This window comes from Chlorocebus sabaeus, chromosome 12 (assembly GCF_047675955.1).
Source record: "Chlorocebus sabaeus isolate Y175 chromosome 12, mChlSab1.0.hap1, whole genome shotgun sequence".
NCBI classification, from domain to species: domain Eukaryota; kingdom Metazoa; phylum Chordata; class Mammalia; order Primates; family Cercopithecidae; genus Chlorocebus; species Chlorocebus sabaeus.
Window position 1 is genome coordinate 101799019 of NC_132915.1, and position 24460 is coordinate 101823478.

Sequence of the window (24460 nt, forward strand, 5' to 3'; positions counted from 1 at the left end):
GTGCAGTTGGTTTCAGCGCCAGGGTTTGGAGAAAGGCTTTTTTCAGGATTATGAAAATAGTTTTCTGTGTGTCAGAACAGATTTATCAGTTCACTTTAGGGTCGGTTTTGTGAACCAGACCATTTAGAGGAGGATATTTTACCTTTTATCAGAGTGGAAGCTGACAGTCTATTTGCAGGTAGCTCTGTGGAATGTTTCACTTGGGTCTCTCAGTGTAAATCTAGCTGCCAAATAAAGTAAAAATGGGCGTTAAACCAGTGATATTTCCCAGGATTTTGCTACCACTCCCCAACCCCCGCCCCAACTATGCGGTTCTATTTTGATGCAGAGTTTCAATTATTAATTGGGATATTTAATAAAATCCTTTGCTTGCAGTTACTTTTAAAAGGCCTTTTGAGTTTATTTGGGTTCGGTTTTTGCCAGTGGGTAGGGTAGAATTCAATCTGAATATCCTTCATGAGCAGCAGATGTTTTGTTTCCAGTTGAATAATAATATTAATAATTATTATTATTAGAATAAATGCAATTATTATTATCATCATTATTATTTCAGCTATAATTTTCTGGGCATCTTGTGTCAGACATTGTGTAAACATTATATATATACATATGTATATGCGCACACACACAGATGGATAGATACATAGTTTTAATCTTTATAACCATATTATGAGGTGAATAATTGTGTCCTCATTTTATTTTGTTCTGGTTTTGTGGGGTTTTTTTTGTTTTTTTTTTTTTGAGACGAAATCTTGCTCTGTCACCCAGGCTGGAGTGTCGAGAAGACTGAAGCTTGGAGAGATCATGACTCATCCGAGGGCAGGGAGTTAGGATTTAGAGGGGTTGTGAGCAGAGGAGAGGTCTCACCGTAACGCCCTGCCTGCCTTCAAGGAGCCTCGGGGCTTCCTGATTGAACGCTGACCCTCTGCTGTGAGCTCAACCTTGCGTGGGACCAAAAATCACCATCCGGCCTGTAGCCCACATTCCACCTCCTCCTCGGTCATGGCTGTATTTTGCTAAACAAATTGTTTTCCACAGCTTTTGAGATGGATTGGGCAGGGAGGAGACAAATGTTGCCTTTGGCTCTTTGATAGAGGATGTACTGCATTTGGTCCAGACTGCAGCTTGTCCTGTGCTCTCACGCACACAGCCCTTTATGAATCTGACTTTGGCAGTCCCCTGACTCTTGAATTTTCAAAAAGCGGATATTTTAGTAGGCTGGAAGAAGATGAAAAGCTAGCAGTGCCCATATGTTCCTTGTTTTTAAAAGTAAGGTCAGCGAGGTTTAGAGACTCTTTAAATATTTCAGTTTATAAGATTAGACTAGATCATCTGGAATGGAAGTGTGGTGCCCCTGGTCCCAGACTTGGCTTTTTTCTTCATTTCTTTTATATGGGAGGTAGGTGTTTTGGCATTGCAAGGTTCAAGTGTAATAAAACTTAAATGTAGTGAATAAATACCATGATTTGGAGTGTTGCTGCGGCTATGAAAGTTAGTTTCCTTTCTTCGTCTTTTTTTTTTTTTATTATTAAGTAATCAGTGACTTGAAAAATAGCAGATTGGTACAAGGATTGTAACTTAAGAAACTGAAAACTCCCATGCTTTAAAAGAGTATAGTCTTTGACATTTTTCTGCGGAAGCATTTTCTTCACTCATTTAAATCTTCCTAGGCTGAGATGAAGCATTCATCCTGACATGTACACTTGAATAGTTTGAAATTCAACACAAGTGTATCTGTTTAGTTAGGACATTTTCTCTTGGGTTATCAGTGGTCAGTGATGGTAGTGGTGGTTTGCTTGGGGTTTGGACCCCAAGATATTTACAGAAGCCTAGGATCTGAGCAAATATCTAGCCCAACCCCAAGTTGGGACTAGGTCTCGATTATTGGTGCAACACACCTAATGTTTTATGCCTGTCACCCAAAAAGCATTTTTACAGCCAGGATGTGCCCTTAGTCACCAACAGTAACTGTTGGGAGACACGTCAGGAAGAGGTAGCTGTGGTCACTGCCTCGTACGACAGCCAAAAGCCCAAAGCGGGAGGGACCCAGTGCACAATGAGTGGGAGCTCTGTGTTCTGGCCGGCATTTCCCGTCACGTTCAATAGGACACGTTCACTCTTCATACTTCTTCAATTCTAAATTTCAGAAGTAATTTGTCACCGTAGAGGAGGGCGTCATTAATAACCATTATTTAGAACTGTCGAGTCTTCCTCTCTGTGTGTGTCTGAGTTAAGCATCCCCAAAATTGGCCTCGTTGGTGGCAAGCAGTGCCCCACACTGACAGATCGAGACTACCCCACCCCCACCGACGCCCTCACAACCCAGTTCTTCCCCGTCTGCCTTTAATCACCGCGAGGGGGGCGACAGGGAATGGCTACGGCATGTCCTCCTGGAATTCATTAGTGTTATTACCAAAGACCGTGTTGTAAATTGAGATTTTTTTTTTTTTAACTGCTTGGAAAAAATTTCTCCTTAACTATTTCACTTTATTGTACTTCAAAAAAAGAAAGAAAGATTTTTCTCGTCAAACTTTTGGAGCAGAATAGTTCGGAAACCCCGACTTCAGATCCCACTGGGTGTGGACCCTGAGTTGTAAATGAAGCTGAAATCGCATCTGGTTACCCTTGAGCTCTGGGGTGAGGGCCAAGGAAGAACCCCCAAACCTTCCGAGGGGTGGTGAAGAAAAAGAATTGCCATTCAATGTATGTTAATGCGCATTGTTATTCTTTAACATTAAAATTCCACTAAAGTACTAATAATTACTGTTAATATCTTTCGGTGGAAACTTACAGTAAAGGAGCAGTAGTGGAAACAGTATTTAAAGGCGAGCTGCCGGCATGATAAGAATGCAAATAAGCGTTATTAGCCTAATGATTTTGCCGTCGCCATGGTTGTGCGGCAGCAGTGTTGTGAATATGTCATCCGGCACCCGTGAATTTGGAAAGTGTGTCAAAACACAACTTCAATTAGTTTGCTCTAATTATGGCTCTGGAGAATTGGTAACTACATCACTCCTCATTAAAAGAGATTTTCTTATATGGATTAATATAATATACAAAGGAAAGTTTCAAAGTTCCCGACGCCATTCACTCCCCCCACAAATGAGCCAGGGCAGGCCTGATGGATCCGAATCCGGGGTCTGTGCCTGCATTGGGCCCAGGCAGGGGGCTAGGGCAGCTCCCTCCTTCTGCCTGGCCATCCACTTCCTACTGAAAGTGGCCACTGCAAATGGAGCCTTTTCCACAGGAGGATCAGTGAACCCATCACAGGCTTTTAAGGAGAAATGGCTAACCTGAAACTCTCAGGGTGTCCCTCCTTCTCGGCTTCTAGGTGGAGGCTGGAAGCAGAAAGGTCTCTGGACCTTCCGTGCTCCAGTCCCATGTGTGCACTCAGCCCTTGGCCCTGTCCTGGGTCCTTCGGGGAGATTGTGTGGGAAAATATGTTGGTTTTGGTCACGCAGAATCACGTGGTGTCTATGAAATGTTAGTAAAAGTCTTTTCAGATAGCAAAGGTGTACATTAACGAAATATCCAAGCTGACTTACAGTTCTAAATGCTGTCATTGAGCCTTGGCCATCTTGAAAGAAGAAAGAGGGTTCACATTTTCTTGTCCTGTTGCGGACTTTCCCCTCCCCGAGGACACCCGTCCTGCAGCGCCCACCTTCTCGAGTCCCACTCTGCAGGGTTTGGACGGCCACCTTGTCACCTTGCCTCAAGTCAGCCTCGTGGGACTGTTCCTTGAGCTTTGCTGCCCCCACCTCCGTCATTCTGCTGAGGCCCCGGCCACAGAGGCATCATGACTTCCACTGGGGGATGCTCAGTGATGCATTTTGAACCCAAGAGTTAGATTTTAGAATGCTGGTTGAGGAAGCCTGGGTTTTGGTTTTCCTCTGATTTAGCCACACAGTGCAGATGATCCAAAATACAGCCTTGAAAACAATTTTGTGGGCCTTGCGTGTTCTCTTTGTCATCACTTTTGGTGAGTAACTGTGTGTGTGTGTGTGTGTGTGTGTGTGTGTGTTTGATGAGTCCCTTGGGCCTTCTTTACACCACTCACAGGCAGTGCTACTTTGAGTGAGTTTTATCACTCTCTGAGCCTATTTCTTCCTCTGTGAAATGGGGATAAAAATGCCTCCTTTGCAGGATTTGTCATGAGAATTAAATGGGGGGACACAGAAAGCACCACCCTGGTGCCCAGTGAGCACCCGTGCATGCTGGCTTTCTGTCTGTGTCCGGGGTTCAGTGCAGAACTTAGCCTAGCATGAGCAGGGCATCCCCTTAGACCTTTCCTTTGCCACCACGTGGCTCCTGCCTGCTACAGTTGCAACTCCAGTCACCAGCACCCCCTCCAGCGCCTCACAGCATCAGAGACCGGGCGGAGGCATCCTCCCCTGCGGAGCTGGGACTAGAACGGCTGTGCTCACAGGTGAGCAGCTGGGAAGGGGTTAAGATAGTAATTGTGTAAGTCTTCCAGGCTTTCTCCCAGTTCTGCGATAATTTGATGAAGAACTTCACCCTAATTAAATATTCAAATTAGGAATAAGTGTCAATATGGCTTCCCATTGCCTGGAATGATGATTAATTGTATTCAAAACTCTAGTGGCCCACTGTAATCTAAACCTAACCGTTGTGCTTGATTATTTCTGCACCACACTTGCCATGTTTTCGTTTTAAGATTTAAACTAGTAATTGATTTGCCATATGCCATCAAGCTGCACGTACTTTATGCATTTAGGAACTTGGGGAGTTTGGAATTGTGATTTCCTTCGTCTTCAGTGGCAGCTTTTTTTTCCCTTGTCCAATGCCGAGTGATTTGGTTGTGTGTGTGTGTGTGTGTGCGCGCACGTGTGTGTATGTTGCCCATGAGGAAAACCCATTCTACAGTCAGGCTGGTAGGCTGGAGTTATATTGATCATGGCAAATGGGCTTCCTGAATGAAAAATGAACAGGTCTGTGTTTGTACGCACTTCAGGCCCCGTGTCATCTCGGTAAAGCAACAACATAGCATGGTGGAAAGAGCATTAATGCACATCCTAGCGCAGCCATTTTCTTCAGCTGTGTGACTTTGGGTGAGTTACTTAACCTCTCTGAAACGCTTTCCCCCATGTCTAGGGTACTGCTTCCCTTGCTGGGTTGTTTAGATTAGAGATGCGTATGAAGCATGAGGAACAGTGCAAGTGCCCTGTGAGTGGTAACTGCCATAGTACTAAATAATTACAGGAGTGAAAATTCCAGGAGCGAAGCCTTCACGCCGGCCTCGCTGGAAAGCCACTCCCAGCCATGCACGTCAAATCCCATTTCCTGCCTCTCTGACTCCCGGAGCCTCCGTTGCCCATCCTTGGCTTTGTGACATCTCTTGGGCCACTGTCTAGACTCTGGAATTACTATTTCATTGCTCAGGCCTTCTCTCTCCGACCACAGTCTTTCCTTTTCGCAGGTGGGACCATGGCTCCCATGTCCCTAGATACCTCCCAGGGCCTAACGGGGTGCCTAGCCTATAGTAGACTCTCAACAGATGTTTGTTGTTTTGGTTATTTCTTTTTCATGCCACTGTTTTAAAATTCAAGCCTATAACCGTATTGTCCTTTACGGCCTACCTTTTGATATTCAGAGCTTTTTACTTTGTGATATAGGAGATTTATGTTTGTGTTTCAGTTGACTTACAGATAAATTCCTAAAGGGGAAGATACAAGTTTCATTTGGTTTCTTAAACTGTCTCGGTGCCAGGCAGTGCCTAGCACACAGTAGGAGCACAATAAAAAAAGTGAGCTGAGTCAGTCACCACATCCTAATTATAGCGGCCTTGTGTGCTTGTTGATACCGGTCCAGCTCCCCTGGTAAGGGGTTGTGTTCCTTGGGTAATATTTGGAATTAAGTTTTAGGTCTAGGCATAGAAGGTTTATAAGATAGTGAATATAACTGTAGAGGAAATAGGTCTGTTTTAAGTTTTACAAAACCTTACTTGTCTTGGCTGGTGTCAATTACAAAACAAAACAAAAAAGCGACTCATCAGACTGTGAGAAATGATAGTAAACTTGGGGCATGGTGGTTTCTCTCTGAGGTTGGCTCCAAAATCAATATGAAAAGAAAAATCACCACCACTGAAAATATTTTAGAGCCTAGCGTGATTAAAATAACTGACTTTCCGTTTTAGTGGAACCAAGTTAGGAGAAAGAATTACAGTATCTCCTCACATCTCTGGGTCTTCACAGATCTCAATCGTAATTCAGAGCCTCACTTGGGAAACACAGGGGACTTGGAGCAGGAATCCTGGCTGTGAAGTCATTGAGGAGGATTCGAGTGTTAGTCGGGCCCTTCCAGCTGAAAATGATTCATTTTAATTACCTTCCAGGGCGATCCGATACCTGAGCATATGGTCTTTAAGAAATAAGGTTCCCCAAACTGTCAGCAAGTATGGGCAATGGTCAGGGACCTCTTTCTGACACCGTTGACCAGCCTTGGAGAGCGGGCACTCTAGAAGGTGCTTATTAAAATGCCAGCAGGTGCAGCAAAGGTCCCCTTCCCTGTGACTCCCGCACCCTGCTTGTGCCAGGTGTTTTATAAGAGCCTTTTTCTTCATTAAATGGCATTCATTAAGCACGTCCTTACACCTGGCACAGAAGCTGTGCGTCACAGATGACTTCTTCCCAGTGGTGTTTGCAGAAATAAAACGGAATTTCATTTAGCCATTTGCTGTGTTCTTCCCCTTCCTATCTTAACGTGACTTTTGTTGCTTTTCGTACTTCTTCTGCTACCCCCACAATCCATTCCTTTCCTTTGTACATGACCTCTGATCTTTGTCCACCAGCAGACACATTATATAGAAAACAAGATGTCCCTTCAGCACCAAGCACCACCACGCTGGATGCTTTCATATATGTGTGTCTCTTCTACTCTCCCAACCACATTGAGAAGCATTCTCCTAGTTCTTGCCATCTTTTTTTCCGACTAAAAGAAATAATTTCTCATCGAAAAAAATGAACACTTAAAAAACATGGAAAAGCAGTGGGGCAAATCCACACTCCCACCTTAGAGGCTTCTGTCATCAATGCCATGAGCCTCTCCTGCCCCTCGGTCACCTCTGAGTTACTCCCTCCGGGCCCTTTGCTGTACCGTAGCTTAGCTGTGTGTGCCCATGGGGAAAAAAATTGTCTTATGGGGTTGTTTATCATACATCACTCTGCAACTTTGTGTTTGCTTGGCTTGTTTTTTTGGTTTGGTTTTACTTAACAGCCATGTCTTTGGGAGTTGGCCATTTTTACAGAAAAACCTCTGGCTCTCTTCGTCTGTTCGTTTCGTGCAATACTTTAGTATTATATGAAAATTCCCCATTTTATTAGCCTCCTCTTGTTGATGGTCACTGGGCTGCTCCCAGTCCGTTGCCATGACAAATGCCGCCCCAAGGCCCTGGTTCCTGTCCTTTCCTTCCACAGCTGAGATCATATTCCATACCCAGATCCCGAGCTTCTCCCTCCAGCCCTCCCCACAAAGCCTGTAAACATGGTTTTATGTCTGCATAATATTCTGAGTCAGACATTGTAACATTATTTCCAGTTTTTGAGGAGACCGTCATAATTAAGAGCATGAATTGTGTCATTTGCCCCATGGGCATTGAGATCCAAGCTCCTGCACACTCTTGTGTTCAAGTCCAAGCTGGATCCAGCAGACAGGCAAGCTGTGGAGCCCCTCTGAGACACCTGTGGAGTGGGGGTGCTCTCAGCACCTCACTGTAGGATTGGGTTGGGGATCATAAGATGCATATGACAGGTACCCGCTTGTAAACAAATCAACCGATGCTGTTTTTAAATTTTCTTAAATAGGTCATTTCCCACATTTCAGGTTCTTTCCTCAAATTTCAAAAAGGGAAGAATAAATGCTGGTCCTTTTGTCCCATTACTTCCCCATTCTTAAGTATTAAATTCGAATCATCTGGAATGTATTATTGTGTTTCTCCTAGAGAAGGTGACATGAATAATCTTCTGTTGTTGTCTTTCCTGCACAAAAGACAACATGAAGTAGTACAAAATTGCTGAGTCACAACTATTTTCACCTTCAAAACTCTGCGGCTACATCGTCTTCCAGCATTTAGTGTGGCGGAGGAAAAGTCTGAAGTCACCATCAGTATTTGCCAGGATGAATCCTCTTTTCATTGCATTTTCTGGAATACTGTGAACCCCATTGGTGTTGTGTGTGTGTGTATAAGGGGTGGGAGATAAAAGTGGCAGCTGCCTCTGACTGTGAGTGCACCTCTGCCTTGCTAGTCACCACTCCCTCGACGCTGCCCTTTGACAGTCTGGGAGGACAGCAGGCACTGCAGCTGCCTGGGCAGAGCCGTCTTCATTATATGTGGCCACTGGGTCCACAAGATTAATGGTAACATTTTAAAAATTCACACAGACCTGGAATCAGCACTAGAAAATACAGATTTAAATTAACAAGGAAAAAGCAGAATCCCATCAAAGGAAATAAATCGTGCTGGCAACTATTGTCACATAATAAAATGTATTCTATAACTGAAGGGCTTTTATATGGAGCTGTCTGCAGCTTAGTGGCCATGTTAATTGAATAAGGTGCCTAAGACTGACTTGGGGGGAAAAATGAAATTCCCCTCAGCATCTATTTAGCTGGAGCCGTCATCGTTGGCAGCATGTGCTTGCTGACCTATTTGTTTCAGAACAGCCAGTCCCTCCTGCAGAGAGACGTGATGGCCACCGGAAGCAGCAGGGTGAGCCCTGTCTCCTCCAGGCAGTTCTGTGGACAGGGGGATGGGGGGGAAAGCTTGGTAATGCTCCCCGAGGATTTAGGGACTGTTCTAGTTATAATTCTCCAGTGACCAAACAGATTTTGAAATAAGAATCCATCATTTGAGTCAAGTGGCAGAAATGGTTGTCCTCTGATGAACAGCCCTTGCTCCAGGGGTCTAAGACCTACCGGGGAAGGTGCCAGAAGGCCTTCACCTCCAGGCACTATCCTAAGTAGAGACAGTTTCTCAAGACTTTGAGTCTCCTTCTCCTTAGTCTGTGGGGGAGCTTTATGAACTCTCCTAAAATCTAAACTCACGAATCTGCCTATAGAGTGGTCAACTTCAGGGCCACTAAAATGACTCCACTGAAACTGCTGTCCATCGGTGCACCAGCCACCATCATTCTCATGGACCTCTTGGGTTTTTTTTTTAGCTATTATTTTTATCTATTTATTTATTTTGAGACTGGATTATGAAACTGACTAATTTTGGGGATTTTTTTTTTTTTTTTTTTGGTAGAGTCGGGGTTTTGCCATGATGCCCAGGCTGGTCTCGAACTCCTGGGTTCAAGCGACCCACTCGCCTCAGCCTCCCAAAGTTCTGGGATTACAGGCATGAGCCCCCACTCCCGGCTGACCTCTCGGTTTTGTTTGATGCTGTTGAGCACCTGCTCATTCTTATAACTCCCTGGCTGGGAGCTGCAGAAGAGGTGAGCGTCTGATGCCCGTGGCCTAGTGCAGCTCCTGGTCTCTTCCTTCCTCCCTCCTCCAGGTACAGGGTCGTGATTGGGGCCTTCCTTCAGTCTCCTTAGACACTTCAACCTGTCCATTTTCATTAACCAGAGGCCTTTGTATGGGAAAGAAGTCAAAGAGTGTTGGGTTAACTGACCACAATTGCAAGCATTAAAATAAGGATTTTCTGTCTATGGATGCTAGTCCACAGACACTGGATGCTATGGTCATAGGCACAGGCACAGACCAATAAAGAGTCTTCGAAAATGTTTTAAAAGACAGTGAAATATTTCATGAAACAGTGGTACCACAATTTTTTTAACCTGTCCTCCATTGTTTGATGGTTCATCTGATTCTAGCTTTTGGCTTTATAAGCAGTGCCGTGATGAATTTATTGTTTACATAAAAATATCATGAATCAGAAATAGTTGCATTTTCCAAGCCATTAACCAACCCAGTTGTGAGGATGAGAAGGAGAGAAGTGACAAGGCTTCCTGAAAGTTTCCCAGAACTATCCCTATTGTAAGTCAGAATCAGATCAACAAGTAGATAATCTTAGAGGATTTTCCCTAATATTTGTTAAGCACTCATTATGTCCTGGGCGTTGTTCTCGCCCCTGGGGATGTGGTGGGAAGAAAAGGCGTGATGGAGATCATGTTCTGGTGATACGAACACAAGTCAGACAGCCGGGTGGAGTGGAAGGGCACCGCAGGGAGGAGGCAGGTGTTGTAAGAGTGGGTGTGGGGGTGCCTCCTCAGAAGGGTGGCCTGACTGGGGAGGGAAGCCAGCTGCTGAGGTCTGGGGACAGTGGCAAGTGCAAAGGCCCTGAGGCAGAAACAAGAGCAGGGGCTGGAGGGACCAAAGCAGCTACTGAGGTTGGCGGACATGAATGCAGGGAGGGTGGACAAGACGCGGTCAGAGAGGAGGGATGGGCTGGAGCTGGCAGCACCTCTCAACCGTGGGCGGGTTTGGATTTCATCCTAATGCAGAGCAAAGGCACCATGGGTTCTGTTGCGGTGCTACATGGAGGCCCTCATGAGCCGGACTCTAAAATAATGCCAGGGTGGCAAGAATGGGGAGAGTCGGAATAGGATTGAAGCTCGCGTGCTTGTGTGTGCTCACACATGCCTGGTTCCGTGCTGTCAACCGTGCCTGCATGGTGGCCCTCTGTGCCCTGGGAGGGAACACACCCTTGCCAAAGGCCATGTGGCTCCCTGGTGCTAGCACTGGGATTTGGACCCACATCCAGCAGATTTGGGGCACTGCCCTTAACCACTACAACTGGTTTGCCTCCCTGGGTGTGCATTCGGGCCATTGGTCGTCCAGCTCTGCATATTTCCCTGTAACCTGTCGGGATCACTGAGCTAGTGAGCGGCAGAGGTGTCATGTCCCTGGCATCACTGATTTCAAAAGGGCCTTCAGGAGGGACCCTGTGGCCCGGATTTAGTCGTCTCATTTTATATACCCGATAGTGAAGCTGAATTGGGGTAACTCTGACATAGCAATAACCACCTCCGGAGAACACATGGACTGACCTCTTCATTCATTCCTGGCTTTCCCTTCATCAACTTTACCTCCCAGGGCCTCACTTTCCTATTCTGTTAAATGAGAATAATTACTCCTATCTAAAAAGGTTGCTGAGGGGATGAGGCCGGGTGATATATGGAGGACCCCCAGCCCAGGTCCTGGCAGGTGGGGCTCCACCCCACACTGGGGAACTGGAATCTCATCTCGCCTGAGACCCAGCTGATGGCACAGCCTTCCTCCTTGTCTCTCACTTTCAGGCTAATCTGACACCAAAGCACCCCTTGGCCACTTCTCCTTCAGCAGGTGACTTGTCCTGTTTAACCACAGGTAACCTGTCCCTGAGGCCCAAACTGTTCATTCTCATTAATGGGAAGCCTTGACGTGCCTTTCTGTCCTGTCCCCATGTCCCCTGCTTCCTGTGTCCAGGAACAGTGGAAGCAGAAATGCAGGGGAAGCTATTTGCTGTGTAGGGAGGAGCCCTTCTCCCTAAAGCTTTTTCTGCCCAGGGGGCCTTCCCACCTGCTACTCTCTGACTGCCGTCCCTTACCCACTCTTGCATCAGCTACTTTAGCTGGAGTATTCAGTAACCTGATTTCAATTCAGCAGATCCCTGCTGAGCAGTTATTCTGCAAAAAATACAGTCAGCCTGTGACTCGAATCCTCTTTTAATTTCACATTTGCTGCATCAGGCACACATTGTCTATCGTATATGAACAGAAACCTTCTTTTTTTTTTTTTTTTACCTCTTGTAAATTCCTGGGTGCTGCTGCTGCTGATTTCTTCTTACCCATGGGTTTCCTCCATAATGGAGAGGTGAGATTCAGGGTATAAAACAGAGACCCCTGGAGTCTAATTGGGAAAATACACACAGGGAGAAATGAAATGATAGAGACTAACAGCAGTTCACGGCAAAAGAGAAACCCAAGGGTTTTCGTGGGCCAACTACAACACTTGATTTGGTCAACAAATGGTCAGTAATTGTCTACCCTGTGACAAAAAAGTGTCCCAGAAAATGAAGTACAAAATTGATGATATTTGGCCCTGCTCCTGAGGAGGTCACAATCACATTGGGGACAATTTTGTATCAGATGACCGAAGTGTATTGTGATACCTGGAGTGGGGTGAGAGAAGACACTCAGGCATCCAAGTCAGTCTGGGGCAAGCCCAGGAAAGGTTTTACCAAAGAGGGGATGGTTGGGTGGGATCTTGAAGTATGAATAGGAGTTTGGAGAGTAGCTAAGGAAGAATGGAGATTCCTAGGAAGAGGGAGTGGCATGGATAAAGAATCAGTCCTAGGCATGAGAAAAACAAGGCCTGTTCAGAGATTAACAAGGCTTCCACTCTTCCTGGAGGAGAGGGGAAGTAAGTAGTGGCAAGGGGGAGAATCTGGAAGCGGGGCTGGTGTGCCGGGGATGTGGAAGTGTGTGGAGGGAGAAGACAGCTAAGCCAGGAACCTTGCAAACAGCAACTTCGCAAAGGTTGGAGGTGAACTGGGAGTTGGGGCGGGAGTGGTGGGCAGAAAGAATCATTTCCAGCGAAGGAAGAGAACTTGGGGCAGCAGGTGAGTTGCAGGGCGAGCTACGCAAAATCTGAGGCCCTGGAGGAACAATCAAGTTTGGTCCCAGACATCAGTATTGCATGGGGCAGCTTGAGAGCCGGGCCCCTTGATTTCTCTGTTGTTCATATACTTTTTTGTTGTTGTTATTGCTCATAGATATCTTTTAAGTCCTAAATTTCCCCAAAACTGTCCATTTAGCGGGTCTGTGGCAAGTCATGTTGACAGGAATGAAGTCTCTGAACAAAGTAGGTGGTGAATAATTGTAGGCTCGTGATCATTTGCTGCTACCATTCCCATCCCCACCGGCATCTTAGTTTTATTTCCTCACTCTCCCACAGACGGGCAGGGTTTTGACATTGTAAATTGGATCTTGGCACATTTCTGCTTAAAAATCCTTCCCGAGAAAGGCAGAACCGATGCTGGACTCCACGTGGCCTGGCCCCACCTTCTTCCTGGCCTTCTAGGCCTGGCAACCCTGGCTTCCTCCTAAGTCTGGAGGAAGTCAGACTCCCCACAGAGCCTCAGGTGCACACCCCTCCTCCCTGCCACATCTCTCTGATTTCTGCCTATCTTCAGTTCCCACCTCAATGCCCCTTCCTCCGGGAAGCCTTCCAGGGAGCCTCCTCCTACCCTGCCCTTCATAGCACTTGAGTCTTCCCACTTTCCATAGGAAATTATCACACTCATAAGCAAGTGTTCAGGTAACTTTATGGATATTTTCGTGTCCCCCTGCCTGTCCTGCCACCACTGAGTCCCCCACAGATCTGTATTGATGCATATTTGACCACCCAACATCTCAGCCAGCCCCATTTTCTCCTCTGCCTCCTGGCTGGCCTCTTTGCCATCATCCATGTCCACCTGGCTCCCAAAGTTCTGCTAATGCTCCTGCCTCCTCTGTGAGCCTCCCTGAATGCTTCTAGCCCCTGGAGTATTTACTGGACTGCACAGATCACTCTGCATCCTTGTTAGGTTGCGTGCATCTTTTTAGGGCTTTGGAGGCTTAGAAATCTTAGTCTGGCAAAATGAAGCAAAATACTTTCCCGGCTCCTGGAAATTCCCTCACTGGTACAGTGAGTGCAGTTACAGCTCCTAACCCTAGATCCTTTTGGTCACACACACAAGGCCCTGTGCTCAGAAGGGCCCCACCATGGGTGTAATGCTCTGCTGTTGCCGTCTTGAAATTCTTGATAGCATTTGAATAAGGGCCCCATGTTTTCAACACGCCCTGGGCCGCGCGTAATGTGTAGCTGCTCCCATACCTGCCTCGAGGGGCGTTGTGAGGAGCCACAGGAGGATGTGTGACACCTGCAGTCCCAGGGCTGGCACCTGGTGATGCTCTCAGCAGGGTCACCTGTCATCATTTCAGTTCTGCTCAACCACAACCACAGTCGATAATTCACTCTTCTGTTTGCTCAGCTTCATTGACTAAGTGCTGTGGTCAGAGACGTTGATGAACTGCTGAAAGCCCTTCTACAGCTGCTCCTCGCCCGGGCCTGGCCAGCCTTCAGATTCACCGCTGGAGCTTGTTCAAAGTAGATTTCTGGGCCGCCCCCAGCCAGGCCCACGGGATCGGACTCCCCAGGGTCAGAGCCTGTGAGTCTGTGTCGTAGCAAGTTGCCAGGTGACTGACGCCTTCATTAATGCCATGACGGGAGTTTAGGAACCTCCATTCTAGGAGTTTGAACCCAAGCCCCTTGCAATGGTGTTTGGCGCCCTTTCCATCTGGCCCTGGCTGCATTTCTAGCTCTGCTTCCAGTGTGTGCCCTAACCCTATGGGGAAGGGCTGGCTCTCTCGGACTCCCTGGTGGGTGCCTTTCACTCCCGTAACACCCTGAGGGGTCCTGAAGCCCCATTCCCTTTAACAAAATATATTGTTCCTTCTTTTCATGTTTACCAGCACTCAGTTTTTCTTGTTCCCTGAGCACATGTCACATTGCACTGTGATTTGTTTCTGCACCTTTATTCCCTGCAGCCTGAGCTGAGGGAGCTCACCTCTGTACCCTTAGTTAGCAGCAGTAACAACGAATATTCAGGTTCCCTCTGTGCAAGCCAGTGCACCCAGTGGACACGTTTACTGTGCATGTGTCTGCTGGTTCCCCGAAGCCCTGAGCATACAGTTGGTGCTTGGTTCAGCCTGGCTGGGCCGTGGCTGAGTGTCCGCCATGAGCTCTCACTATGCGACTGGCAGACCCAATGCCTTCACAGCCCTTGGTGCTCACCTTGCCCCTGGAAGGGTCGTTCTGCTTCCAGCTCAATCCTGGACCTGTGGGAAGATCCCCTCCCTGGAGAGCCTTTTCTCCCAGGAGTCTTTTTTTTTTGAGACAGAGTTTTGCTCTGTTGCCCAGGCTCGAGTGCAATGGCATCATCTCAGCTCACTGCAACCTCTGCCTCACAGGTTCAAGCGATTCTCCTGCCTCATCTTCCAGAGTAGCTGGGATTAGTAGAGACAAAGTTTCACCATGTTGGCCAGGCTGGTGTCAAACCCCCCCAACCTCAGGTCATCTACCCACCTCGACCTCCCAGAGTGCTGGGATTACAGGCGTGAGCCACCACGCCCGGCCCTCCCAGGAGTGTCTATGCACAGCAGTCATTCTAGAAAGTCACACATGTGCTGTGTGAAAAAGGGCACCCAGTGATTGACAGCTTACTTTATGTGATAAGCGTTCCCTCCACCAGTCTCTTCCTTTTCGGAAATGTCGGTTGTGGCCACAGGTTAGGCTCTGAGCCTCCAGTCATCCCACCAAGAGGTTTTGTTCTTGTTTTTTTCCCCCAGACCTGTTGGGTTTTAAATATTTTCCTATTCGTTTAATTTTTCTTTTCAGCATTCACTACAGGCAGCTGGTGACCATGCCAAATGGATTGTTTACTTTTGACTAAATGCTCACTTAGGCTGTGTGTTCTTTGTAAGCTTTAATGGCTCACGCCTGAGCCATCAAAGACCGTGCTGTGTCTGTCTGGAAGGTGCTTTCCTGAGCACCTACTGTGTGCGCTGCCTGAGGGGGAACACACAGACACAGCAGTTGAGAGCAATGTGCCATTCTGATTTTCAGAGGTCATTAGTCTCCTGAACTCATATGGCAGTAGTAATTCCCAACACCTTTATTTACAAAGGGCTTCATGTGCAGTGATCCTCAGCAGCCCTGCGGTGTAGGAATGGAAGCATTTGCATGGCTCCTGGAATAAACCAAGGCTGGTGTTCAGCGCCTGGGTGTTACGGTCCCACTGGTGCATTTTGCCCAGTGGGCAGAGATCTGGATCAAACCGCCACCCCACAGAGTGTCTTGGGCCTGCTGTAAGGCTTGGGACACACTTTCTTCCTCTTGGATGTCCTTTCTAGTATGGGGAAAAAAAGGTGGCTGTGATGTCTAGAAACTTTCAAATTCCTTGAGAGGACTTGAGCCCAGTGGAGGAGTCACGCTTGATTGAGAAGGAGGCGCTGGCCAGAGCCACCATCTCTGCCCGCTGCTCTGTGCTGCATTTCAGCTGTTGATGGTGTCCGTGCTTCCTGAGTCTTGCGGAATGCTCCTGTAACCTCCTTTCTCTCCTCCTTCTGTTCCTCAGGCACATCTCTCTAACACTTCCTGCCACCTTCCGAGGCAGGAACAGCACCCGGACGGACTACGAGTACCAGCACTCCAATTTGTATGCTATATCAGGTACGTGGGGCCACCGCTGCACCCCAATTTGTATGCCATATCAGGTATGTGGAGCCACTGTGCAGGCCAGCTACGGAGTCTATGTCCCGGGCACCACCTCCTTCTACACGTTCTCTGCCTTCTCATGGGATCTGTCTGCCTTACCTCTCTTTTCTTCCCTGCAAGAGGCCTGTTCCCTGCAGGGACCAGGCGTTCCCTTTCCTTTGTGTCGCCACGGAACTTAGAGAAGGGCCAAATACTCAGCATGGTTTGAAACTAATGATGAAAAACAATGTGTGGATTTCACAGACTTGAAGGGAGGTTTCCAGAGAATACTCGCCACATTGTTCACCTGCCAGACCCCGGCAGGCTTCCCACGGGGCCTCGAGAGCAGTGCCGAGCTGAGCCCTGGTCGGCTCACCCTCCCATATCCAAGTCTGTCCTCACCTCTCATTTCTCACAGCCAGGTTTGTGGCCAGCAGGTACACTGGCGGTCTCCCCTCACACCCCTGGAGCATGAGTCTGTGGTTTCTGAACTCGGCCTTGAAATTGATAGTGTTACCTTGGCGGGAACTTCATCAGTCCTAGTTTTCCTTTTCACCTTCACCCAGGGAGGGGAAAACTTACAAGCCTTATTACAGAATTGAGATTCATTAGGTACTTGGCAGCACAGGTGACTTGCTAAGAGCCAAGGAAACCCACAAACTCGCCTCCGATTATCCTGGGCCGCCAGTCAGGGGTGTTTGTATGTAAGAGGAAAGTGGCAAATCGGTGCCACTTACCAGCACACACTCTTAATGGTGAGTGACATTTTGAACACAGGAACATGGCATTCATTCATGTACCATAATGAATCGGTTATTTAAAAGGTAATCTTTTTTCTAAAAATTGCAACTACAGGTTGCTAAATAGATGAAATAGAACAATGGCATAATTCTTGTCAGTATTAGTTTTTCTCGTTATGATCACTCCCTAATAGGTTTGGAAGTATAAGCAAAAGCCAGTTGTTCCATTTCTGGGTGACATTCCTGCTGGGAAGGGGAGGAACAGGGATGTTCTTAAGCCCCTGTCCCTGGCTCCACTCCAGGAGCCAGGCTCTCCAAGGGGAGAGCGAACGTGTTTGTCTAAGAACAGCATCTCCAGGGAGAATTTCTTTTGTGCTGTGGCTATTTCAGCAGAGTCGACAAGGAGCATAACAAGTGTGGAAAGATGACCTATTTTGTAGAAAAGCTGAATATTTCCCCAGATGCTTAGTGGCATAGAGGTGCAGAACAGGCCTGTGGAATCCAGCAGGGCGCCCCCATTCAGAATGCACACAAGGGAAGCTCCATCAAAACGGATGACTTTTTTTCTGCAGCTCGCAAATCTTTTTCCAGCCACAGCGTTCGGCTACACCCACTTTACCTGTGTTCTCTGATGGCTTTCCCAGCTGTTGGCGTTTCTGCAGGAAAGAGCCACAGAGTGAAATCTCCTATGGTTTGGCAGGAACACTGCTGTCTGCCTCTGGACCGCTGCTTCCTCGCCCCGCAGCTTTGATGAGGTGTTGTCTGGGTTCATTTCAGCTGTTAGTTTAGCAATACCAAGGTAACAGCCTCAAGACACAGGGGAAGCCATTCAGAAACTTCCTGTTACATTTATGTAAGTGGCAGTCAATTGGATTTTATCTTCCAAACAGAGGTAGTTGAGGCTGCAGCCCCCGGCAGCAGGCAGTTTCAGGCCTCCTCAGCGGCTGCAAGCACCAAATTGCTCTGCCAGGGTCTAGGACCGCTTCGTTGTGTTGCTGCCAGAAATACCCTGCAGGACCTGCTGGCTCCATAAGGCCTGCAAGCTCAGCACTGGGCAACTATGGTGCAACTGGGAAGCCTGCCCGCCCACCCACTGGCAGCCTGCCTGCGAGTCGTTCTGGCTAGGAGGGAGCAGAGACCACCCCCCTCACCCCCATATGAACGGTATTTGGCACTGAGTGGCCTATCTCAGTTTGGTATTGTGAAGTTAGGGTTTCCACTGGTTTCTTCCAAAAACAGTTAAGGCAAAGTGTGCCCCAGACCCTAGCCCTTGCCCAGTACCGATGCCTTGATAGCTGGAGTTCTGCTGATAATGAAATGAATCATCAAACCATTCTGCCTCTGAACTGGCCCTGGCACAGGTTCACTGCAGACTTCAGGAGCTGAGCCTTTGGTGCAGACTCCTGGCGTGCCCTGTGTCCCTCCTGAAGACATTCGATTACTGCTCCCTTAGTGTTCTGTCCCTTCCTAAGAGAAGTAGATTTCAAAACAGTGTAATTAGAAATTTGAAAAACAGCCCACACTTAATGTGTATGTATGGTTGTTAAAGTATATTAACTTTTAAATGTTCGCTCAGTGGTATACCTGCTAGTAGATCCCTTTTCCTGTATCTTTCACTAAGACAGTTGCTCTCACCATGCCTGCTAAGGGTGAGACATGGCGCATAGTTGCAAGAGACACCAGTGGAGACGATACGTAGTCCCATCCCTGGCACACAGCAGTGCTCATGATGTGGTCATGGAAGGAAGGAAGAGATGAAGGAAAGCATTTAGTCCCCTGTCTGCCTTACACAGGAGTACCCTCCCAGACCCCTGGGCCAGGCAGTCATCCTGATTTGCTGCTTGAATGCCTGCGGTGTCTGGGACCACCACCTCCTACCAGCCCACCCATCCCTGTGAGATGCTTCCTCGTTAAGATGGGCTCTGTCTTCCTGTTCTTTCACATCCACCCAGCGATTTGAGATACTGCGCATTCTGCCGGCCAAAATCTGCCAGGTGTTCTACACAGTCCAGTCATATCTCTTTCTTGACCACAGAAGTGGGATGAGGAGCTCTTTCTAACTCAGTGCTGAAATCCTGAGATACTTGTGGCCTGCGCTCTGCTCTCTTGTACCCTAATCCAAATGGCCACGAAGCCAGCATCCATCCTCACGCTTGTCCTAGCAGTATCTCCTAGAAAATACAGATGTGCAAAAAGATTTATCCACAAGGATAAGCACTGCCACTTCTCAAAAATATTACTTCAAGACGGGGGCGAGAGGTGGATAGATCTTAAATGCCCCAAACAAAGACGAATGCTTAAATTACAAAACAACCATACAGTAGCCTTAACTTTTCAGCCATCCAGAAGTGATGACTTAGATTAAAAGATATATATGAATATTGTTAAGTGGAAAGAAAAACAGGTAACAAGTCAGAATGTGCAGTGTGATCTCATTTTAAAAATTACATCTAAGCTGGGAGTGGTGGTACATGCCTGTAGTCCCAGCTACTCGGGAGACTTAGGAGGGAAGATCCCTTGAGGCCAGGAGTTCGAGGCTGTAATGCGCTATTATGATGGCCTTTGGAAATAGCTGTGCACTCCTGCCTGGGGAACATGGATCTTGTCTCTTAAAAAAATTAATTAATTTTTTAAAATTAACAAAAAATACATCTAAAGGTCTGGAAAGGTCCACGCCTAAGTGTTTATAGTGGTTTTCTTGGGACTTTCCTTTTTTTTTGGCCTCTTTGCAGTTACTCATTTTCCATAATGGCATGTGTTGCTTTTACAGTAAGAAAAAATATAGACCTGATGTGAGCGTGTCATGTTCTTGGTAAACCCTGCTGGCCTGCAGGATCACCATTTTCTCCTGAGCGCTCACGAGCCGCCTCTGACTCGTAATATGCTTTCAAAGTTTACTGCAGATCATTTCCAGACCACAGATCAATAATTTTCTTATTGTCCCTTTTAGAAAATATGATTTTTTTTTCCCCTGTCATCCAGTCCCCTGAAATCACCTGTTCACTCGAGTTCCTCAGAGATCCCTGTCTGTAATTCCAGCATCATCCTTTACATCCTGCTGTCCCTCTGGATGTGGACTGGGCAGGCAAGCAGTGGGCTGCTGCAGCCACCTCCCTGCCTTCCTTACTCTTCACATTCCCCATCACTGTGTCACTCTGTAGGGTTTGAAGATGGTTTTCCCTAAAAAGATAAAATGATGGTCGCTTGGCTTGGCTCACTCTGTTATCCATCTGGATTAGGGTCGGCACACTAAAGCCCATGGCCCAATCCCATCCACGGCCTGTTTTGTATGACCTGCAAGCCAAGGATGGTTTTGATATTTTTAAATAGTTGGACAAAAATAAAAAGAGTAATATTTAGGGACATGTGAAAATTATATGAAAAACTTTAATGTTTGTAAATAAAGTTTTATTGCAACACAGCCATGCCCAGTCCTTTATAAATGGTCCTTGGCTGCTTCACATTCCAATGGCAGAGTTAGGTGTGTGCGGCCAACACCGGATGGTCCACATATCCTAAATATTTACTCTCTGGCCCTTTACAGAAAACATTTGCCAACCCCCAGTTAGGGTCATCACTCCTAAGCCATGGGTGCTATGCATCCTCTTTCTTGCTCTAAACAAAATATTTAAAAACAATCTTTTTTGATGTTTCTTACCTTGCTGACTGTAGCTTTCCTGGTGCTGGTCTCACTGGTGTGACCCCTGTAGCTTTGTGCTTTTGGTTTTTTGAGCACGCCTTTAAGATCTTACGTCTTTGGAGAGACCTCTTCCGGGTCATGTGGATTTCTCTAAGTTCTACTCCAATCCCACCCCTGGGGTTTCCTGGTCAGGACTCTTAGTGGCTGTTAGTTTTCTTAAGAACATCTTAGCTTTCCTGAAAAGTCTTCTATTTTAGTCCCAAATGGTGCCACCCTACCTTTTTTTTTCTTTGAATTTTTTATATGTTTAGATGTCTGCCCATTCATTCATTTCTCCTTCATCTATTCTAGAAGGATTTAAGGTAGCTCCAAAAATACATATGGCCAAATGAAAACGGAAGTGAGGAAACACAAATGAATGGAAACAGGATAGAAAGTAGGTGCGGCTGTTCGCAGGGGGTATCTAGATTAGGTGCTGAGGCAGAGGGCTGTCCCTTAGGGATAAGAGAGAAACAAGCTAGTTGCTTGGGAAGAATTGAACTATTCTCTTGAGCCCGAAGAGCTGTCCTTCCTCATAAACAGCGTCCCATGGGTCAGCGCTGACTCCCACATATGCATTCCTTGGAAAGCTGAATAAAATGAGCAAAAAAACCTCTGCCGCCGAAATGAGTGCTTTTGTTTTCTTTATTTCTTTAGTTCTTTATTTCTGCACTTTCCCACATTATTGCCATATGAGTGTTAGTCCTGCGGATACATATTAAAACTAGTAGACATCTCAGAGGACACTGGACATGAATGAGAGAAATGTAAATATTTATAACCTGGAGGCAGGGAAGGAGGGCTCCATAAAATGCTGTAAACAACATAGCAATTGCTTTTCACTAATTGTAACTGTAAGTTTGATAAGAATAGCATATATATCTCTCTCTCCATGTATTGGGGAGACATCTACTTGCTTGAAATGAACCTAAAATGTCTGAAAGTTGAGTGAGATGTTTCTTAAGAAACGTTCTTGTGGTGGGCGTCAGGCACCTTATGGGGCTGGAGACCTCGGGGAATGTCAGGAAAGACAGATCTTCCCCAGCCCGCTGCCCAAACCTGCTGCACACAGCTGCACCAGAGGCTTCCTGTAAGGAGAGGCGCCGCCAAGGAGAGCGCAGTGCGGCTTTTCTAACCTAGGAAGGTTTTTTGTCTTATGGCTGGTTTTGCTTAACATACAGGGGACCATAGGAAGGGAAACCATACCATACTATTCTCTTGTTGTATTTGTTGTTATAATCTGATTTCTATCTCCGAGTGCACAGTTTTTAACCAAAGAAAGCTTATTTTTCTCTCTTGAAAAAAACGACGTAATAAAATTAAGCAAATACCTATTAAAACTGGCATATAATAAAACCAAAAAATCTCAAACACCCCATGAATGCAGGGTGAGCCACCATGCAGAAACGCCGCAAAGCCACACAGTGCGGTGAGCTGTGGGGCTACGATTGCTTTCCTCTTTAGGACCTAGACAGATTGGCTCACTGACATCTTCATTTATCCATCAGCATTAGGCTGACTATAAAAGTGAAAGGGGGTGCACAATTGTCCCAGGACAGAAGCCTTAACCTGGATCTGTCCGGGCAGACTGGGGTGTATTGGCCACTCTGCCTTCAGCTTTTTTTTTTTTTTTTTTTTTTTCAGTTTTCTTTTTGATTACTGGAAAAGCCAGCTTATTGCCCTCCACAGCTGTTCGCTTTTTAAAATAGCAGCCCCCCTTTCAGGATGTTTGACACCAGGAAAGATGTCGTTGTGGTCAAGTCAGTGTCCATCATCTCGTCAGTTTGGATCATGGCCCCTTGTACAGAGAGAAGGAGGATTTTTATCTGTAACTCAGAACCGTGGGTGAGCCATGTAGCTCTGACATTGGAGTAGGAAAGCACAAAGCAATTAAAAATAATTAATGATTTCTGAATATCAGCCTTCTCCATGCAGTTTTAATCTAGTCCTCATTTAAATTGGAAGATGGACATTTAATTATCAGTATTATGAAATTCATGATTTATATATTTCATCCAATTGGATAAAATTTCTGCCACCAGCTTTTCATCTTATGATGAAAAAAATGTGTATCTTACAATGTGATCATTTAAAAACTCATCTACAGCATACCAAACAATTCCAAACATATTTTCCTTTCATTTGCAGTGATTACATGATTTCTGTCTCTCAATTAGGAAAAAAAAAAACTCACCCAGAAAATTGAGAATAAATTTAATACTTTAATGATCAGAAAGCACTACAGGGTTGGGAAAATGAAGGGTAAAAGACTCAAACAATAGGGTACTTGAGAAGCACTGTTCTCTCCTGTGTCAGGTGTGCTGACACAACTGTTTGGCATGTTGTAATGTTCATGGTTTGATGCTGCAGAATTTGCATCCACATTCTGGGTATGCCTATGGTTCTCCTTTTCCCTGTGCTCGGGTGAGGGTGTGGGCTGAGTGAGTGTGCTCCTGATAACCAGCAAGGAGGGAAAGGGCCGCTGTCTTCTGGTGCAAGCCCCTGAGTAGTGTTAGCCTCTGCTTTCACAGGTGTCCCTGTGGCCTTTGTCTTCAGTGGATATGTTCTCGTGGCTCGGGGTGGCATTGCATTTCCGACCCCGGCTTCCCTGAGGTTCTTCACTCCACAGAGGATTTTCATAAACCCCGACAACTGGCTCAATTGGTGGTGGGTGAGCGTATGGGAAGGTGGGCCAGGATCTGAGACGGGAACATCAGTTTGGCACAGCCACTGATAATAGCATATGGGAAAATTCCCGAATGAAGTGAAAAGGTATTTATAATAATTGTGCTTGAACCAAGGAGGAAAGAAGTCATTTTAAAGGCAGATACATTTTAATCATCACCTATAAGAACCATTTTTATCATCCCCTATAAGAACCCTTATCTATCCATCTCCTCTTGCCCTGACTGACAACAAAATCAAGTATAAAGAAAAATAGAATAAGAAAAAGAAGAAATGAATGGGAACGGATGGGGAATTGATCACATGGTGTATTTGTATATCCTGATGTAAAAGGTGCGGCTGACAGGTGGCCAGGTTTGCTCTGTACACAACCATGTGTGTGCTGTCAGGCGCACGCACGCTGCCTTGTTTCGATTGATGAATTGCCTGCTTTCTTGATTAAACCTTCCGTCACTTAAGAAACAAAAAGCCTGTGTTTAGATGGCAGAGTGGGACATGTCAAAAAAATCTGTCTCCTTTACCTTTGTGCAGATGTTGGGCACAGACTGTAACATGTATTATTAAAATGAATGTGGCATTTACTGTGCATTATTCCTTTCCTGGGAGAAAGGACTGTAAATTATATGCTAATAATAAGCTTTAACCCTTTCGAAATGCAAAAGATTTAAGAGTGCAAATATTCATGTAGGCCTGGCTAATTGGATGTGCTTTTCTACATCCACCATGGTGGCTGTGTCACTGAAGTTAATGAACAGCGTGTGCAGGCAGACACACAGGGCACTTGGGGAACTCCTGCCTCCTGGAGGTTTTCTGTAGTGCGAGTGCCTCCTCTAGGACTTCACAGAGAGATAGACCCTGAGAACGCTGAGCTGGGCTCTGGGTCATCTTACTCCAGATGAAGTCCGTGGTCAGGATCAGCTCCCCAGCAGGTCCTCTGGAGCTGAGTGTTAAGCGTGGTCCTCTCTTCGCGCACTTGCATTCTCACTTATGGGACTGGGCCTGGGCCTTCTGGGCTGCAGCCTGGCAGGTATCAGGCTTTGGTGCCCAGCCCTTACTTGACTGTCTTCCTTGACCAGGCTTTTTTATAGCCTCAGCCCGGTTGTTCAGGTAGCCGACT

The 24460-nt window shown here is 46.5% G+C and overlaps 1 protein-coding gene and 1 pseudogene across 5 annotated transcripts in view; both read left to right on the forward strand.

Moving 5' to 3' along the window:
- MVB12B (multivesicular body subunit 12B) overlaps nt 1-24460 on the forward strand; it is a 176270-nt gene that overhangs the window by 79370 nt on the left and 72440 nt on the right. For all 5 annotated transcript variants that reach the window (XM_073021923.1, XM_037994061.2, XM_008006225.3 and 2 more), the window contains one exon: nt 16121-16215. In XM_073021923.1, coding sequence (XP_072878024.1) covers nt 16121-16215 — 95 coding nt within the window. The remainder of the gene's footprint in view (nt 1-16120; nt 16216-24460) is intronic.
- LOC119622354 (small nucleolar RNA SNORD116) lies at nt 21215-21293 on the forward strand (annotated as a pseudogene).